At 43.9% G+C, this 12,985-nt stretch overlaps 1 protein-coding gene across 13 annotated transcripts in view; it reads left to right on the top strand.

The window, feature by feature from the left end:
- Positions 1 to 12,985, top strand: part of HEATR5A (HEAT repeat containing 5A) — a 128,324-nt gene that overhangs the window by 44,508 nt on the left and 70,831 nt on the right. For all 13 annotated transcript variants that reach the window (XM_048852593.2, XM_048852589.2, XM_075129748.1 and 10 more), the window contains 2 exons: positions 12,206 to 12,369; positions 12,464 to 12,639. In XM_048852593.2, coding sequence (XP_048708550.1) covers positions 12,206 to 12,369; positions 12,464 to 12,639 — 340 coding nt within the window. The remainder of the gene's footprint in view (positions 1 to 12,205; positions 12,370 to 12,463; positions 12,640 to 12,985) is intronic.

Below are 12,985 nucleotides of genomic sequence, written 5' to 3'. Positions count from 1 at the left end.
TGCAAGACATAATTAGCAGCATTTTAACCTGATTGTTAAAGGTCAATAATAACTTGAATAGCTTCGTACCAGACTGCTCATTTTAATTAATCCAATTAAAACTTCTGTCTTTGAATTTTTTCTTTTGTGTGTAGAGTTTTTGTTTTTATTTTTTAATGTTACCATTAATTTAGTTTGCAACAGAATTAAGTGTGGAAAGTGCACAAATTCATTGTAATAGTCATTTCGTGACCTGGAAAGTAGAGCTGGAGTGTTAGGCAACTGAGAGCTGGAGAGTGAGACATTTCTCCAGGGTAGAGGGGAGCATTCACCTCTCTGCCATCTGCATTTTGCTGTGACCTCAAAATCCTGAAGGGATTTCTCACCTTAATATAATCCGCTCCATCGAGCGGTACCAGCTAACCAAACTTTTAGAAGGATAAATCATCGTCATCTCATTTTAAGTTGTTATACTGGAGACGTGGTATAATACACATTTGTGAATGGAGTTAAAAAGACAAAAGATGAGCTACTTATTTCCCTTTTTGTTAATTTTACTGAAGGAGCAAAACTTTATAGAATTAAAATTTTATTTTTCTTTGTAATATTTGGGGATTATTTAATGCAACTGAAAAATAGGCAATGTAATAGCATCTGACATGTTTAGGCCAGAATAGAGTAGTGGAAGTGCAGTGCCCACCCCATGTTGATGTTGCAGCGATCTAGAACTAACAAACAAAACACATCAAAAGACATATTCAAATCAGTAGTCACGTTGCTAAAGACACTGCAAACAGCCTGAAACCTATTATGTCTTGAGCTCATGCAGAAGAAATATATAAAAGTAATTCTTCCTGACAGCTGTCGTCCTGAAGCTGTTTATCCACTTGGAACACAATAATATGGAAATATAAAGGTTAGGATATGGAGTAGTTTATTTTCCAAGTCCTTTGGATTTTAATACCATTAACTATATTTTTTATCTCATGAAGCAAAATATGTTTTACGGAGAAGCTAACTACAGGGATGTTTTTCTTTCTGTGACAGATTTTTCTCTATATTACTTCTCTGCAAATGCTGCTTGTTTAATATTTCCTGACAGACATGTTAAAGATTTGCGGTTTTTTAAAAAATTAAATATATCTGGAAACAATATGATTTCTGGTTAAATCAGTTTTATGTGTTGGAAAGTGCTCAGTGATCTTGTACTTCTGTTTTGCATTGTGTTGCTTTTTTCATGGCTCAGGCAAGCACGAAGGATGAGAAACTTGTAGCAATGCATAGTTTACTTTTTGTTTTTTATTTTTCTGTATATTTTGTATGGTCTGAAAACAATACTTTTTGTCAAGCAGCTCATAATGGCACTTCTTGTCCTCCTTTTTATGGTTCCTGTGTAGTACTGTCTAAACCAGTTGTGAAATGGGAGGCATTCATTCAGTTCTGTTTTTCTTAATGAGACAAAGATGAACAACTAGAAATAGATCAACTTTTTTTCCGTCTTTCAATTTTCAGTTATTCTTCATTGGCATAATATTGTTTAAAAGACAATACATGGACAGGTGGATGGGGCTAGAAAATGCAGGGTAGCCCTTTGAAAGGTGATTTAAAAAAGATTATTCAAGAATTGGGCTTATGGTGCTGTATTTTTATTTTTTGTTTTTGCTTCTTTTATATCTGAAGTTCCCTGGTTTTGTTGAAGATCTTTCGTGTGTCTCAGAATATGTTTGTTGTGAGCATAAGCCTTAATTGAAAGGGGGGAGGTTTTCATTCTTTGTTAACAAATATGACATTTATCAAAATGTTAATTAGTCATTGAAGCATATGTAGAAGCAAGGGTGAAGTAATAAAAGCATGGGTGGTAGGGACAAGTGGGGAACAGGATTAAAGAGTCAAATATATGTGCCTTCCCCTTTTGGTTGGTCCACTTATAGGATAACAGTCTACTATTGCTGCCAGGTACTCTAAAGGTCCCAACCATCCTAATGAACTATGTAGGCATCACTATAGTTCCACATGATGGAGTTTTTTTCAGTTTGCTTTTTTAAAATCTTGAGAAAGTTCAGTGCCACTGAATGAGTAATAACTGTATGCGACCATTTAATTAGAGATTTTTATCATTACGGTTGCACAGGAAAACATATTTCCTAATTTTTGCATGTTTGACTTCGCAATTCTAATGTTCTCATAAATGGGGGCGGGTGGGGGTCTGAATATAATATCTGTTACTCCTGGGGGAATTCTGTGCCACTGCATTTGTACAGAATTCATTTCCCCCGCAGATTTCTTTGCTTTCCCGCCAAAAAATGACTTCTGACAGGCAAGCAAAGAGATGCCTCAAGAGTGGTGTCACACCCCTCCCCAGCAGTGCAGGCACATTGTTTCGGGTGCCTGGAGCAGCTGGCAGAGAGGTAAATGACCATGGGGGCGGGGCTGGGGATGCCCCATCCAGTGGCTCCTACCCTGCACTGGGCTTAGCTGCTAGTCCCTGCTGGGTTGGGGAGTACTGGACTTCCTCTTCCCCTGCAAGGAGCAGTGGGGCCTGGATCAGAACCACCCCCAGAAACCTTCCCCAGCTTCAGGAATCTCCACCCTCTCCCACACACTTCCTTCCCCCATTGCTCCTCAGCTGTGGGAGGAGGGGTCCATGTTCAAGGAACTGCTCTTCTGTCTGACTAACCCCCGTGCATCTGGACCCAGCCATACCCAGACCTCCCACCAAACCCCCATCCTGCTGAGCCTCACTGTCTGCATCTGGAGCCCCCTCACCGAGCCCCACATCCAGATCCCCCCTCTAGACCCCGCCCCTGCACCCAGACCATCCCGCGCTGACCCCCCACACTCGAACCCCCACCCCAACAAGCCCCACCCCCTTTGTACCTGGACCACTCCGACAAGCCCCCCACACTCGGATCCCCACCTCACTAAGCCCCACTCTCCCAGCACCTGGATACTCCTACTAAGCCCCCCGCCCGAACCCCATCCCACCCACACACCCCAATCACCCCGGGTGAGCCCCAGCCATCTTCACCTGGATCCTTCTCCAGAGTCCTATTCCTGCTGCACCTGGAACCTCTCAGTGAGCTCCTGTGCATCCAGATCCCCCATATTCAGACCCCCCATCAAGCCTCCTGCACCCAGATTGCCCCACACAGAACCCTCTCACCGCACACCTGGATCCCCCCAACACTAAGCCCCTCCACACTTGGATCCTGCCGGGCTGAGCCTGTCTGCATACTCCTGGATCAGGGACCAGGTCTGGGCGTGCATGCGAGACTGTCCCTCTCACTTACTATTTGGTGCATCTGGCATAGACGGGCAGGACCCTGGGGTGTTTCTGGGGCAGGGTCAGCCCTTGCACTTGTCATGGTTGGGTGCAACCTCACTGTGTCCATGTCCCAGGGGGGAGGGGCCTCCAGGGGGATTTCCCACCTCTGTGCAGCCCGTGGCCTGTACTCCTCAGTGCCATGCTGGAGCCTCCACATTTATTTATTGGCCAAATATGCAGAATTCTGCAGAATTTTAATTTTTTTTATGCACACTTTTTATTTTTTTTGGCAGAGAATTCCCTCAGGAGTAATCTGTATAAGGGGTGTGTGTGTGTGTGTATATATATATATATATATATATACATACATACACATACACAATGTAACTTCATCTTTGTCAGCTATCTCTTTCTTTAAGATCACTTGGGATAGTGTTTGTCAACACAGTAGCTGTAGCTGACATAAGTCTGGTTTTATGGTATTGCACCAGAATCATAAAATATCAGGGTTGGAAGGGACATCTAGTCCAACCCCCTGCTCAAAGCAGGATCAGTCCCCAACTAAATCATTCCAGCCAGGGCTTTGTCAAGCCTGACCTTAAAAATACCTAAGGAAGGAGATTCCAACACCTCCCTAGGTAACTCATTCCAGTGTTTCACCACCCTCCCAGTGAAAAAGTTTTTCCTAATATCTAACCTAAACCTCCCCCACTGCAACTTAAGACCATTACTCCTCATTCTGTCACCTGCTACCACTGAGAACAGTATAGATCCATCCTCTTTGGAACCTCCTTTCAGGTAGTTGAAAGCAGCTATCAAATGCCCCCTCATTCTTTTCTTCCGCAGACTAAACAATCCCAGTTCCCTCAGCCTCTCCTCATAAGTCATGTGTTCCAGTCCCCTAATCATTTTTGTTGCCCTCCGCTGGACGCTTTCCAATTTTTTCATATCCTTCTTGTAGTGTGGGGCCCAGAACTGGACACAGTACTCTGGATGAGGCCTCACCAATTTCGAATAGAGGGGAACGATCATGTCCCTCGATCTGCTGGCAATGCCCCTACTTATACATCCCAAAATGCCATTGGCCTTCTTGGCAACCAGGGCACACTGTTGACTCATATCTGGCTTCTCGTCCACTGTAACCCCTAGGTCCTTTTCTGCAGAACTGCTGCCTAGCCATTCAGTCCCTAGTCTATAGTGGTGCATGGGATTCTTCCATCCTAAATCCAGGACTCTGCACTAGTCCTTGTTGAACCTCATCAAATTTCTTTTGGCCCAATCCTCTAATTTATCTAGGTCCCTCTGTATCCTATCCCTACCCTCCAGCGTATCTACCTCTCCTTCCAGTTTAGTGTCATCTGCAAACTTGCTGAGGGTGCAGTCCATGCCATCCTCCAGATCATTAATGAAGTTATTGAACAAAACTGGCCCCAGGACCGACAAGGTAGAGCCATTGATCACTACCTGTTGAGACCGACGATCAAGCCAGCTTTCTATCCACCTTATAGTCCATTCATCCAGCCCATACTTCTTTAACTTGCTGGCAAGAATACTGTGGGAGACCGTGTCAAAAGCTTTGCTAAAGTCAAGGAACAACACATCCACTGCTCTCCCCTCATCCACAGAGCCAGTTATCTCATCATAGAAGGCAATTAGATTAGTCAGGCAGGACTTGCCCTTCGTGAATCCATGCTGACTGTTCCTGATCACTTTCCTCTAAGTGCTTCAGAATTGATTCCTTGAGGACCTGCTCCATGATTTTTCCAGGGACTGAGGTGAGGCTGACTGGCCTATAGTTCCCAGGATTCTCCTCCTTCCCTTTTTTAAAGATGGGCACTACATTAGCCTTTTTCCAGTCATCCGGGACTTCCCCCGATCGCCATGAGTTTTCAAAGGTAATGGCCAATGGCTCCGCAATCACATCCACCAGGTCCTTTAACACTCTTGGATGCAGCGCATCCGGCCCCATGGACTTGTGCTCGTTCAGCTTTTCTAAATAGTCCCGAACCACTTCTTTCTCCACGGAGGGCTGGTCACCTCCTCCCCATGCTGTGTTGCCCAGTGCAGTAGTCTGGGAGCTGACCTTGTTTGTGAAGACAGAGGCAAAAAAAGCATTGAGTACATTAGCTTTTTCCACATTCTCTGTCACTAGATTGCCTCCCTCATTCAGTAAGTGACCCACACTTTCCTTGACTTTCTTCTTGTTGCTAACATGCCTGAAGAAACCCTTCTTGTTACTCTTAACATCTCTTGCTAGCTGCAACTCCAGGTGTGATTTGGCCTTTATGATTTCATTCCTGCATGCTTGAGCAATATTTTTATATTCCTCCCTGGTGATTTGTCCAACCTTCCACTTCTTGTAAGCTTCTTTTTTGTGTTTAAGATCAGCAAGGATTTTACTGTTAAGCCAAGCTGGTCGCCTGCCATATTTACTATTCTTTCTACACATCGGGATGATTTGTCCCTGTAACCTCAATAAGGATTCTTTAAAATACAGCCAGCTCTCCTGGACTTCTTTCCCCTTCATGTTACTTTCCCAGGGGATCCTGCCCATCAGTTCCCTGAGGGAGTCAAAGTCTGCATTTCTGAAGTCCAGGGTCCGTATTCTGCTGCTTTCCTTCCTTCCTTGTGTCAGAATCCTGAACTCGACCATCTCATGGTCACTGCCTCCCAGGTTCCCATCCACTTTTGCTTCCCCTACCAATTCGACCCAGTTTGTGAGCAGCAGGTCAAGAGGAGCTCTGCCCCAATTGGTTTCTCCAGCACTTGCACCAGGAAATTGTCCCCTACACTTTCCAAAAACTTCCTGGATTGTCTGTGCACCGCTGTATTGCTCTCCCAGCAGATATCAGAGTGATTGAAGTCTCCCATGAGAACCAGGGCCTGTGATCTAGAAAAATTATTCCAAATCATACTCTTATAGTGGTGACACTTGAATAGCTTAAAATATGCTGACTCTAAATACTTAGTGCCATTGTGCTTTATGTACAGTGAGGCAAAGACCTGTCTAAAAGTTAATCTGATAAAATGAAGAAAATTATTTAATACCCTAAAGGTTAAATTACTGATCATAATATCATTATACTACTTGCTGCTGTAGTCTATTCATGCTCTTCTTGATGAGTGCAAACTCCTGAAATATGAGGGTATATACTACGCTTCTTGGCTATCTATATTGCTGGAGGACAGACAGCTGATCACCACACTCATAGACTTTAAGGCCTGAAGGTACCATCATAAACCTCTCATTTGACCTCCTGCACATTGTAGGCCACAGAACCTCACCTGCCCACTCCTGTGATAGACCCATAACCTCCGGCTGAGTTATTGAAGTCCTCAAATCTTGAAGACTTTTAAAGACTTCAAGTCATAGTGAATTCACCATTTACACTAATTTAAACCTGAAGGTGGCACATGTCCCATGTTGCAGAGGAAGGTAAAAATACCTCAGGGTCTCTGCCAGTCCAGGTCAGTTGGACTTTAAGCATGTGGGCAAGACCCAGTCGCCAGACACCTGGGAAACAATTCTTTGTAGTAACTCAGAGCCCTCCCCACCTAGTGTCCCATCACGGGCTGTTGGGAATATTTGTCTGCATGTCATTGTAGGCAATCTCATCATACCATCCCCTCCATAAACTTATGTGCTCAGTGTTGAAGTCAGTTAGATTTTTTGCCCCCACTGCTCCCCTTGGAAGACTGTTCTAGAACTTCACTCCTCTGATAGTTAGAAACCTTTGCCTAATTTCAAGCCTAAATGTTGATGGCCAGTTTATATCCATTTGTTATATATCCAAGTTAAGTGCCAATGTGTCAGCATTGGCACTTAACTTAAATAACTCCTCTCCCTCCCTGCTATTTATCCATCCATGTATTTATAGAGAGCAATCACATCTCTCCTCAGCCTTCATTTGGTTAGGCTAAACAAGCCAAGCTCTTTGAGTCTCCTCTCATAGGGCAGGTTTTCCACTCCTCTGATCATCTTAATATCCCTTCTCTGCACCTGTTCCAGTTTGAATTCATCTTTCTTAAATATGAGACACCAGAACTGCACACAGTATTCCAGATGAAGTCTCACCAGAGCCTAGTATAATGGTACTAACACTTCCCTACTTCTACTGGAAATACCTCACCTGATGATCCTAAGATTTCATTAGTGTCATATTGGCGGCTCATAGTCATCCTGTGATCAAGCAATACACCCAGGGCTTTCTCCTTGGTCGCTTCCAGCTGATATATCTCCAATTTATAGCAAAAATTCTTATTGTTTGTCCCTAAGTGCATGACCTTGCACTTTGCACTATTAAATTTCATTCCATTTCCATTACTCCAGTTTTCAAGGTTCTTCAGTTCTTCTAATATGATATTCCGGTCCTCCTTTGTATTGGGAAAACCTCCCAACTTTGGGTTATCAACAGATTTTATTAGAGCACATCCACTTTTTGTGCCAAGGGCATGCATGAAAATGTTAAATAAAATTGGTCCCAAGACCTATCCCTGAGGAACTATGCTAATAATCTCCCTCCAGGCTCACAATTCACCTTTCAGTATGACCCATGGTAGCCTCCCCTTTAACTAATTCCTTATCCACCTTTCAATTCTTATATTACTCCTCATCTTCTCCAATTTACTAATAATTTCCTATGTGGAATTGTATCAAATGCCTTTCTGAAATCCAGGTAGATTAGATCTATTGCATTTCCTTTGTCTAAAAAGTTAGTTATCTTCTCAAAGAAAGAGATCAGGTTGGTCCAGCATGGTCTACCTTTTGTAAAACTGTGTTGTATTTTATCCCCATTACTGTTTACCTCTGTGTCCTTAACTACTTTCTCTTTCAAAATTTGTTCCACAATCTTGCATGCAATTGAGGTCAAACTAACGGGCTTGTAGTTTCCCAGATCATTTTTCGCCCTTTCTTAAAAATTGAAGAATTGCTAACAAAATACCTGTCCTAGGATATGACCGAGTTTATGGATTCATTAAAAATCCATGCTATTGGGCTTGCAATTTCATATGCCAGTTCCTGTAATATTCTTGGATGGAGAGTATCTCACCCTCCAATTTGGTCCCATTAATCTGTTTGAGTTTGACTTTCACATCAGATGTGGTAATTTCTACTTCCATATCTTCATTTCCATTAGTCACTGTGGCAGTACCCCATAACTCCTCATGACACTTATTAATAACTGAGGCAAAGTATTCATTTAGGAGTTGGACCTAGATCTGTGGTTCTCAAACTGTGGGTCGGGACCCCAAAGTGGGTAGTGACCCCATTTTAAGGGGTTCACCAGGGCTGGTGTTTAGACTTGATGGGGCATGGAGCCAAAGCCCAAGCTGCATCTGCTGGGGCCGAAGCACAAAGACTTCATTCCTGGGGAGTAGGGCTCAGGTTGCAGGGCTGAAGCACTTGGACTTTGGCGCCTCCTCCCCTCCCCATGACCTGACCGCTTGGGACGGTGGGGCTTGGACTTTTGGCTAACCCCCACTCCCCGTGTAGGGCGACGGGGCTCCGGCGGGTTCAGGCTTCAGTCCGCATTCCTGGGGTCATAATTTTTGTTGTCAGAAGAGAGTCAAAGTGCAATGAAGTTTGAAAATCCCTGACCTAAATTATCTCTAACCTCCACATCCTCAGTGCTTAGCAGTCCCACTTTTTCTTTCTTTGGTGGGTTTTTTTTTTGTTTTTTATATATCACTATAGAAACATTTACTATTGATTTTAATTTCCTTTGCAGGGTTTTGGCAATTCTAACTTTTCCCCTACAGTTTCTGACCTCTAAGAGGTAGCTTTCCTTGCCAATTCTTCCTGTCTTTCATTCCTTGTAGGCTTTCTGCTTTCTTGTAATAACCTGTTTGAGATGCTTGCTCATCCAGCTTGATCTGCAGCCCTTCCCTACAATATTTCCCCTTGCTTCAGATAGTTTCTGCAACTTTGACTTAAAGTAATTCCAAGCCTCCTCCACATTCAGATCCTTGAGTTCTCCACTACAGTCCACTTCCCTAACTAATTCCCTTAATTTTTTCGTTTGCTCTTTTGAAATCAAGTACCCTAGCTGCAGTATATTTTTGTTTGTCCTTCCAGTTAGTTTGAAGTGAATTAGCTCATGATCACTTGAACCAAGGTAGTCCCCTACAACCAGTTCTTCTGTGAAGTCCTCACTACTCACGGATTTATTTATTTTTTTATTTGGTGTATGCAATCCAGTCAAGACAAGCCACAGCATTCTTATCAACAGTATTCAAGGCACAAAGACCTCCAGGAAGTTGAGTCATTTTGCAGTTCTCAACAGTGTGTGTCATGGTTTGTCATAGTGGACTGTCTCTAAAACACCACTGAAATTCTGCTGCAGCACAAATTCTGCTGCAGCACCATCTTCGGTATGAAACCGATTGAGAAGGCTCCATTGCCTTCATGGTAAATAAAACCCAGGTTGATGTAGAGTAGGGGCCCAGATAAGATGATTATTTGTCACTTTCTCTGCAGATCATGAATCTCTATCATAAATCGCTCACCGAGTAAACTTACTCACAATGGGCATCATGAGGGCAGACGACCATGTGGTGAATTAAACAAGTCTTTAGTTAATGGTAGATGTGACATATCACGCAATTTCTTTGCTACTCTTTTCTCTCTGCGAACTGGGTGGAGCAATATTGCAGAGACCTGGTAAGCATGGTAGAGGAGTAGATTTAAGTGTACCTGAAATAATACGAATGGTGAAATTAAGTTGTACATTGATAATCCTTGTGTGAGACAAGTGAGTCCATACTTTAGTGCAGTAATCCGCCACTCACCAATACCAAACCTAAAATGGCATCACCTCTTGTAGGTTTGGTGACAGTTTGGTGAAGAAATCTGTTCGCTATCACACCCAGGAAAATCTAAGCCCTACTATTATTGGTAGCACTTGTTCTCCAATCTATATCTGGGAAATTAGTGTCACATAATCACACAATTCCCAATAGTATTTATTTCATTAAAAACATTAAAGAGGTCTCTATTGATATCCAAATCAGATCCTGGGGGTCTGTAGCATACCCCAAGTACTCTCTGAGGAAAGCCTCTGGTAGCTTTCTTCCCCAAAGTGACTTTGACCCAAACAAACTCTGTTTTATCCATTCTATCACTTCTGATTTCTTTACAGTCTACCTCATCATTAATATACAATGTTAGTCCACCACCTTTACCTTTATTTCTGTCTTTCCTGAACAGCACATACCCTTCAATACCTGGACTTCAGTCATGACCTGTGTTGCCTGTAAGCTGTGCACTTGAGTGGCTGTGCAGGATAGATTTAAGTGCTGCCCAGCTGATTAGGAGAGCGTTCACAGCCGGCAGCATGTGTTCAGGTGCCCCTCCCCACACGGTGCGCCGTCCTGCAGCTGCTCCTGCGACTATCCTACTGGCTGTGCCAAGGAGACGGGGAGGAGGATGCTGATGTTAGGGTGTCCCTCCCCATTCCTGTACTCCATCTCTGCAGAGCAGGGCAGAGGGGACACAGCCTGACTCAGGAATCAGAGCTGCTGCAGGGAAGGGTGAGTGGCTGAGTGCCTTTCTTAAACAGACAGTGCACTGTTTCTGAGATTTCCCCAGCAGTCAGCTCACACAGTCTCTATCTGTCTGTCTGTCTTTCTCTCCCCCTCCCCCTGCCCATGTACCCCAACTCTGCTGAGCGGGGAAGGGGAGACAACAGGGCTCAGGACAAAGCAGGAGAGCTTTCAGTGAGTGTCTTAAAGAGACAGCAAAGGGCATCTCTCAGAAACTTTTCCAGCAGCCAGCACACTTGCTCTGTGTGTGTGTGTGTGTGTGTCTCACACACTCTCTCTCACTCACTCTCTGACACACACCCAGTCTCTATGTCAAACACACACTGTCACACCCAGTCTCTGTGTCTCACACACACTGTCTCTGTGTCACACACACACACACACACACACACTGTCATTCTACTGCAGAGTTCCCCAAACCGTGGGGCGCGCCCCCCTAAGTGGGCTCAGAGGAACTTTCAGGACGGCACAGCTGGGGCCTTTGCCAGCCCCCACTGGGGAGCATGGAGGGAGCGCCACCCAGCTCTGCTCTTGGCCCTGGCCCCAGCTGCCAGCCCCATGCCTGGGGTCCTGGCTGCTGGCCCGGGGCCCTGGCCATCGGTCCTGGCCCCTGGCTGAGGCTCCATGCCTGCCCCCTGCTGTGGCCCCAGCCTCAGCCCCATTACCCCTGTCCACATTCCCCTACTCCTGCCCTGGCTCTCAGGGGTGCGGGGGGGGGGAGCAAAAAGGGACAATGAGGGGGCATGGGGTAGAAAGTTTGGGGATTACTGTGTTACTGCCAGTATCACCTACCTGTTAGCTTCATTGGTATTGGCACTGTCTTTCCTCTTAATGTCCATTCTCCTCCCCACTGCTCTTCCTTTCTCCGTTACTTCTATTGTCTCTCTTGACAATCAATACAGGGTGAGTATTTTAAGTAACATCTAATTCCCAGATATTTGAATTCATATTTGGACATGTAATGTATCCCACTCTAACTTGGCACTAATGTCTAGAAAATTGATAGGAGAAATTGGTCTCTCTTCATGGACTTGCATTTGTCTATCTTCACAAGCCTGGCTAACTGCTCTGTTGCACACCAAGTAACTTATATTGAAGAATAATGGCTTGGAGTCACTTGAAAAGGACGCATTTTATTCCATTTAGCCTTGTATAAAAACTAAGACCCCCAATCTCACAACTTCTTGTGTGCGGATGGATTGGTTTGCCCACATCAAGCTCCAGTGAAGTCAGTGGGTCTCCATGTGAATACAGTAGTCTGTCACACACAAGAAGTTGCAGCGTTGGGGGTCTTAGGAAATATTTTAGATTGTAAATCATCTTTTCTGTATAAATGCCTTGTTCACAAAACTGCAAGTGGGAAGTAATTAATCACTATTTTGAATAAAAGTTATTTTCTTTGTCCCTCTAATTTTGCAGAAAGATTCTGTGCTATTCTCAAGGAGCTAGTGGCTGACTTCACTGCCACTGATAACCAAATGGCTGCCTCTACGTTCTTGCTTCCACCTCTCTGTCACCAGGATGATCTTCTTTTACTTGGTCCTTTCTTGCAGGAGACTGACCACAGATTTATTGAAGAGCAGGTATTTGCAGTACTAGTATAACAATTAGTTAACAGTAGGGTTAGCAGTGATTTGTGACTTAGGAAACATTACTGTCATATTTCTGCCTTTGCAGCTCCTCTTAGGTAGCAATATAGCTGGAGGAAGCCTGGAGTATGACCCTTATTCAATTTATGAGAAAGCTGCAGAAGGTGATTCAGTGCCTAAACCTCTACCTCCCGCACTATCTGTTATCAGTGCTGCAGTCCGTCTCTTTGGAGTTATATTTTCCCATGTACCAGAATCTCAAAGGTAAAGTATTGACTTAAATTCACCATTAGTTAAACAGAGCCTAAAGAGAGTCAGAATGTTTAAAATCTTATGGAAAATATAGACTAAAGGTTCATGAATATAGAAGGTATGAATTATGAAGGGAATTTTCATGAGCTAAAAAAATAGATTTATGGCTGAAGTTTATGTACAGTCTAAAAATTTCAGCTCTCAGTCTGCAGTTACTGGTATTGCTGAAAAGAAAGAACCAGTAAAATGGACCATTATATTGCACAGACAAGATGGGCGACGTAATATCTTTTATTGGACCAGCTTCTGTTGGTGAAAGAGACAAGTTTTCAAGTTTACACAGTGTTCTTCAGGTCTG

Source organism: Caretta caretta, chromosome 6 (genome assembly GCF_965140235.1).
Source record: "Caretta caretta isolate rCarCar2 chromosome 6, rCarCar1.hap1, whole genome shotgun sequence".
Lineage (NCBI taxonomy): Eukaryota > Metazoa > Chordata > Testudines > Cheloniidae > Caretta > Caretta caretta.
This window is presented reverse-complemented; position numbering and strand designations above follow the sequence as displayed.